General features: G+C 41.6%; 1 protein-coding gene across 4 annotated transcripts in view; it reads right to left on the reverse strand.

Annotated features, from left to right (window-relative positions):
* The window catches only part of PTPN21 (protein tyrosine phosphatase non-receptor type 21), a 47,755-nt gene extending 40,715 nt beyond the window's left edge, over nt 1-7,040 (reverse strand). For 2 of the 4 annotated variants that reach the window (XM_051620660.1, XM_051620657.1), the window contains exons 1-2: nt 6,619-7,040; nt 2,661-3,031 (exon numbers count right to left, since the gene is read on the reverse strand). In XM_051620660.1, the coding sequence (XP_051476620.1) occupies nt 2,661-2,840 (180 nt within the window). In that variant the 5' untranslated portion in view covers nt 2,841-3,031; nt 6,619-7,040. Of the gene's footprint in view, nt 1-2,660; nt 3,032-3,768; nt 4,063-6,618 lie in introns of those variants that run through there. The other 2 variants (XM_051620659.1, XM_051620658.1) reach the window with 2 other exon arrangements.
* Between the last annotated feature and the right edge of the window lie 256 nt (nt 7,041-7,296).

The following is a 7,296-nucleotide window of genomic DNA, read 5'->3' on the forward strand; positions in this document are numbered from 1 at the left end:
CAGTGTTTAGCCACACAAAGCATAATTTGAAGACTACTCATTTACAAAAAGATCTGTTAAAACAAATACCTTAGAAGACGGCATAACATTAAAAGTAAGCTCTTCCATTCAGTATCCAAATTCAGTTAATTGCAGGCTACACCAGAGAGAAAGAAGTACTTACAAATGTTACCATTCAAGGTGTAAAAAGAGATTCCCTTCATACCTCCTGCTTTAATAAACTGTTTGGAAGGTGCACAGAAACCCGCATGTCACAGCTGTGCAGCCCATATAAAGTAATCCAAAAATGATGCCTCGGTTTTCCAAACTGCATTACATGTCAGCATTCAAATAAACAGTCATACTTTCGTGTTTAACATTTTTAATTCACACTTGTGTTTTAAGGGTGCTTAGAGCATTCACAATATGCAATATCTTATAGAAAGTACTTAGTATTTTACAGTATCAAGGACTAATGTCTTTTGTAGATTTAAGCAAAGTGCTGAGCAAATTTTTCTTTCTGAACACTTTCAACTAAGCAGGCAGCCAGGAATGATCCAGTATCTGCTTGGCAAATCTGACTATTTAAAGGCAGAACAACATTTTTTAATCCGAGCTCTGGAAAGTAATTTTTACCCCTATTTTCCATTCCCTTTTATTGCAACACATTTTCCTGCCAAAATAATCCATGCAAGAATGCATGACTGAAGGAATCTGTTCAGAGTTCAGCAGCATTCTGTCAACTCCCTTACTTTGATTTATGACTCTTAATTGAGGGAAATGCCATCTTTCTCTTCTGTTAAAAAACACAACAGAATTTCAGGAGTAACTCCAAAGAGATAATGAAGAATAGCTGAAAAAACCTCCATCTCCAATGCTCTGTGACTAGTTCAATAGAAGCCACCAGACATCAAGCAGGAAGACAAAGCCTTCACATTTTGCAAACCAAATATATTTAAAATTCTTCACCTTCTGTTGACTTAGCAGTGACATCTGAAAATGGGTAGATAAAACTGAAAACTCCATTCACACTACAATAACTGAAATCTAAATACATGATATTTGATGTATCCTAATTAAACACTAAAACTACAAGAGTAGTTAAATTCTCCCTTCTCTAGAGGAAGCAAGGTTAAAAAAAAAGTAAATCATGATGTTACACAGAATTGCATTTTTCCAAAATAACTGTACACTAAAAAAAAATAAAATACTTGGAGAATCTACAAGAATGCCTATTGGGACTGAAAACAACCACAGTCAACACTTAGAAGATTAATGGAGTCACATATATTTCATACATTTATTATTCTCCAAACAGAAAAAAAAAATTCTGAAAAAAAATAACTTTATCTAGCATTTCCTACTGAGAAATACCACAATAATTCATGTTGTGTACAGTAATAGAGATTTCCATGATTGAGTCCTCAATTTATCTGTTCAATATTTACACAAAGTTATAAGCGGTTGCCATTGCTTGACAATGAAAATACAACACTTAAAAAAAATCACAGTTATTACATAACAATTATTTTTCACAATTTGTTTTATTTTGGTTGCCTAAGTCTAGGGTTTTCATCCTGTATTTTACTCTTATAGTCTAAACAAAATAACATGGTAGACCACATAACAGAGCAAATGCATCTTTTTCAAAACAATTTTAGCAATTCCAGACTTTCTTTACAAGTGTTCTCTCTCCTGCCCTACAAAAGAGAACATACTGTGACAGTTTAGACTACAAAATTAACTAAACCTTTTGAGACTCCAGTGGGAAATGCCAGTTTACACAGGATGGAGAGCATTCAGCTGTTGCAATCAAATCCCCCTGTGTTCAAAATTATAAAACCATGACATTGGTTCATAAGTTGGTGCAGATTTCAAAAAAACCCCAACATTTCACAGCTCAGCATTTCATAATTAATTCACTCAATACAGGAGATGTTTGATTAACCCCTAAATGTGTGGGAGAAGAGTAAAATACAGTTGCAAAAGGCATCTTAAAAATTATCAAGTAAGGGTTTTTTTGGGTAAAAGGCACGTTACACAGATATATACCAATTCAAATACTGCAAACCCTGTTTCCTCATGAGGCCAGCACTTGATCTCAATGACTACATGTTTGCTCCAAGACAGTGTCTGAAAACATGTTTGTGGTATTTGAACAAGCAATACAAATAGTTGGTCACTGGTACACTTATCACATTTTATGCTTTAGGTTCTTTTCACAGAACTAAAACTATCAGAAAAAAATACAGCCACAAAAACAACATTCTCTTTCGTATCCTCAGCTAAAAGTTGTCTCAAGTCTTGCACTAATTCTTAACCATGCTGCTTAGGCAGATTTTTTTGTTGTTGTTGCTTTGTCGGGTTTTTTTTAACAGCATTTTCAGCACTGTCAGGTTTAAAAAAAAAAAAAAAGCCACTTGGTTTATTGCTCTAAGACTCTATTTACTGCCACTGCTCACATGTCTTCCCCTCGGGCATACCCTACCTCTGTAACACAAGTTTTGCAACTGTTTTGGATTGATCCAAGTCCCCATCAAGACCCGAAGGTGAAGGAAAAAGAGGAATATGGGACAGCTGCTCCACTAAATAAACTGATTGCCCCAAATGGTAAGGATTCACCACACTGTCATCCTAGCACCAGAGACAAAAATCATGCCTTCACCAGACAGTCTGCTTACCTCCCGCAGTTCAAGCCTCTGAGCCACTGCTTCCAGGCTTTCCTGGCCCGTGCTTTCCACCGAGAGCGTGAACTCCACGAATTCATTGTTGAGCAGCTGGATACGAGCCACCAAGCAACTCTTGCTGGACACCGTGTAACGTCGAGTTCGTTTCAGTTTTAACCCAAAAGGTAGAGGCATCTTCTTCTTCCCTCACAGATGGTCACTGACCAAGAGCTACCACCGTGACCTTGAGAGGGGACAAGAAGCTATCTCCTCTCAAAAGGTAAGGAGCTATAAAGTCTCCAGAGATCAACCTCCAGCAGCAGTATCCATTAAAGACAAGCAAGTTTTCCACCAAGAGACAAGTAGAAGGGGCATCCACTGGAATCCTAGTAAGGAGCAAAAGAGAATTAAAATAAGAATCAGAAATACTTCGACTGAGAGGGGAATGGTAACATGGGAAAAATAGCATGTATATTCTTTCTAAATCTAAATAATCAGTCTACTTTTCCAAAGTGCAGAGCTGTTATGCATTCAAATAATGAAATAAGCACCAGAGTGTCAGGTTTTTCCACAGACAACACCAGTCTTTGGCAAGTTGATTTTTTTAAAACTTGCAAGTGAATAATGAGTCTTCATAAAACATGGCTGCAACATCTTAAAATAAGGATTCCTAAATTGAACCAGTATTTATAGTAAATACCTCTATGAAGTCTGAGCTGCCAAGAGTATTTCTAATACTGAACAAAGCAATTTTATTTAAGAGCAAATCCAGCAATCGGGCTTGTTTTTCAGCGTGGCGTGCAGCCTCAGCCGCTATCTGTTGGATTAAACAGAACCAAGCCCCATAAACGATTAAGGGGAAAGAAAACAAAGGCAGGAAGAGAGGCATTAAAGGTCACACCTTAGCCATTTCCTACCAGACAATTAAAAACCAATTCCTCTAATTTTCCCCGAGTTACAGCTAGCCGTTCCATTATTTCTTATGCCAGACTGCTGTATGATGTTTCAGGTTATGCTTTCCCTCACCAAGAGAGCATGCGGCTTCTGAGAACCATTTATTTTCTAATTTTTCCTTGAAAAACATACTTATTCCTGGTCTAAGGGTAGCCACCCGTTTCCCCACCTTCTGCGAACGCCTTCACGCCTCCCGTCAGCTCCATTAACACACAAGCTTCGCCTTTCTCCTCTTCCAAGGGTTTCTTCCCGCATGCACCCTCGCCTAAGAAACGTGTCCCTCTTACTAGTGCTGGGTTTCAGCAGGACACGCGCAATAAAACCATTCTCTCGACACAGGGGATCTTTTCCTGCAGAACTACGTCTGTCGGGAGCAGCCGCTGCCAGAGGCTGGGCGCTGCGGATACCTCTGAGGCGAACGGGCTTCGCAAACTCCGGCAGCGGGGAGAAGCGGGACCGCACCGCCCGCCTCTCCCCGGCGCGCCGCGGGGCTGCGGGCTATGCGACCCCGGCCCCGCCTAACGCCCTGAGGCCGGGGCGGGGCTGAGCGGGGCTGGGCTGGGGCTGAGCAGCGGGCCCCGGGTCAGCCTGCGCTGCCCGCAGCCGCTGCGCCGGATCGAGCCGCGCCGGGCCGAACCGCGCCGGGCCGGAGGGCCGGGCCGCCCGGGCCGAGCTGCTCTTCCCCTCAGCGTGAGGGGCCGCTGGCCTGGGGAGCTCTGCCTGGGGACCTCTAGTGGCAGCTGCGCGACGTCTGAAAGGGGAAAGAAAACAAACACCTGCCGTTCTGCTTTTGGTTTTCAGGCTGGTGTGTATTAGTGGCACATTTTAAAAAGCAAACTCGGGAAACTCTTAGGATTACTGGACTGAAATAACACGAGGGCATCGATTTATTTGGAGCGGGGGAATCGGAAGCTGTCTTCCTAGCGCACCTGTTTTAACAGGTTTAATAGGCTATAAACAAAGAGCCACATGCTAGTTGTACGTTTATATACGTACCTAGAAATCTAATGTTACTCAACTCAACCACAGACTCTTTAGGTTGAAAACCTCCTACCAGGCTCCCTATTTCTTTCTAAGCAGGACGGCAAAGAGGAAAGGGAGGCAGGAAGGCACTGCAGGCCTAAAATGGGGGGAAAGAGGAGGCAGCATTTTTCCTCAATGATATCTTTGCAACCCGACTCCAAAGAATGACCATAAGCATATTTCATTACCACATTTCTACACATTTCTCATAATCTGCCATCAGTTCTCCCTCTCCATCCTCCACAATTCCTATCCTCAACACATACCACCTAAAATCCTAAGTGAATAAAAAAAAACACCTGACCCAAACACCAACTGATTAACTTTTTGGTGCAGCTGCAGAGTAACGACTGAGAGCAACAAGTTTCCCTGAAAAATTTAGGGATACATGGTGATTCCTCACTGTATTACTTGCCTTGCATTTTGATCCTCCAAATCCTGCCCCCCTGGAGCAGCATGCAGGGTATGCTCTGCAGACAGAAGCTTTTAGTTTCCTGCCCACTGCCAGCAGAATCTCACACTGGGTTTATTCCTGGCAGAGTAACTTTTCACTGACTGACCTCAGCTCACATCCCCCAGGCCCATTTCCCAATACATTCTTTGCACAGTTACACACTTTCTTTGGTGCTACAGCAATGAGAGAAGCCAACTTACCTTTTGAAAGCTGCAGTCAGAACAGTGCTGTTTCATCTCAAGTTTTTATGTAGTATCACCGAATGTGAAAGACTTTAAAACCATTTATGCCCCCGTCAGGCCCTTAGAAAAGTATTTTAAGGGCATGGAAAAAAAATATTAAAAAATCACTAACCAGAGGTTGACCTGTAAGTGAAATTTCCAAACCATCTAATGCTGACATAAGGCAGTCTCAAACTTTCAGTTATTTTGCTGTGCAGACAGGTAGCAACGCAAGTGTTGGAAGTTTAGAGCAGAATTTTCAGGACGTGCCAGGAGCACTCTTCAGCTTATGATCTGTTGTTGGCATTTACTGCTCTACTGAGCATTTTCCCTAAACAACTTCATTTTATATCAGTACACATCTGACATAATCTTCATGACTTCTGAAACACCTTTCTAGCAAGGAAAACTTAAGTAACTTCCAGTCCATGTCACAAAAGACAAACTAAAAAAATCCCACACCAATAATTGTGAAATGTAATAAATATTGTAGAATAAAGGCAAGTTTCACAATTAACACTGTTAATCATTCTGTTACTTCTACTGCTAGCCATGTGTTGTTGCTGTGATGTTTTAATTCAGCAGCTGTGCATGCTGCAATGCTAGGTGCTCTCATTTGCCTTCTGCATTACTTTAAATTCAGACACATCTGCATTGTTAGAAAGCTACATCAGCAAAAGGGAACTACATACTGTCGGGAGTTACAAATCCAACTGATGACCTCTACGATAACAAGACTTTATTTAGTAAACCTGGAATTTTAATGCAACATCTAAAAATCTCTTTAGTGGCCAAACTTTGTACATTTACATTTCAACACAAAAAATGTAGGTTCAAAAATGTTGTATTAGAATTTCAACAACGTGGCCATGATTGACACACGATTACAGTGCACTATGGCATCTTTCCCCCCTACCTACATATCTCGCTCCCTCCTCAATAATTAGCATTTTACTTCACAAAGATTTTTTTAAACAGTCTGCATGAATGACAGCATGTGAAATAAAACTGCAATATATTACGGTGGAAAATGGTTTGTATTATTTAGAGTGCTTACTATATATTTCAGAATTATTTGGGGAGCCAAAAAAATCAGAATACTCCACCCTCCCCTTGTTTTACCGGTTAATCTTTGACATGACTGTTGGACTGAAAGAGCAGCAGTTAAGTGCACATCTCAAACCTCCCCCACCTCCAGAAGCACAGTGCTACAACCTTTACTTTTCAAACAGTAAATGCTTGAAACTTCTCAGTCTTACGGTGCACAGCAGAGAGGAGCACCCGCTATTTTTTTTTACTGTGCCTGCCCTTTCCCCCTTACCTTGTGCAGCGATCCAAGACACCGCCTCTCCTTTCACGTACGTGTAGCCGGAAAAAAACCCCAGTGCTCCAAGACGTTTTCTCCCGGAGCCATCTCATCTGTTTTCCTCAGGAACTGACTTACTGTGCTCTTCTTGTCCGAAACAGCTGCTATCTCGGTTAACCCACCTTCTTCTCAGATCACTCATAGTGAAAACATTCCTCACTTCCTGTCTCAAAAAACTTGCTCTGGGTATCATTCCACTGGGTAAAGAGCTAGGGGTGGAAGGAAATATCACAACAAAATAAACCTGTGCCAGCCAGCTCTTCAGGGAGTCTCTTTCATGTGGCGCTGCGCTGCATGAGCGCAAGTTGCGTTCTCAGGAATATTTTCAAATCGCCCGTCTCCGTGTACCTCTGTGTGTGTGCATTTAATTTCCTTTCCTGGAGGCGTTCCCTTTGCTCTATCCATGCGGAAGGATACGCTGAAAGAATTAAAGCAAAGGCCCGTATGCTTGCAGCCCATTACCTCAGAGAGTTGGAATGCCTGGCAGGGAGAATGTCAGCAATGAACAGCTGCTTCTCTGGCTACAGGGGCATTACAGAAATAGGGGCTACAACAAATAGCAGGCAATCCTTCCTTTTTATAATCGTATGATCATTTATTTTAAGCTTTTCTAATTAAGGCAAATGTCTTACC

The sequence above is a fragment of the Apus apus genome, chromosome 5 (genome assembly GCF_020740795.1).
Source record: "Apus apus isolate bApuApu2 chromosome 5, bApuApu2.pri.cur, whole genome shotgun sequence".
NCBI lineage: Eukaryota > Metazoa > Chordata > Aves > Apodiformes > Apodidae > Apus > Apus apus.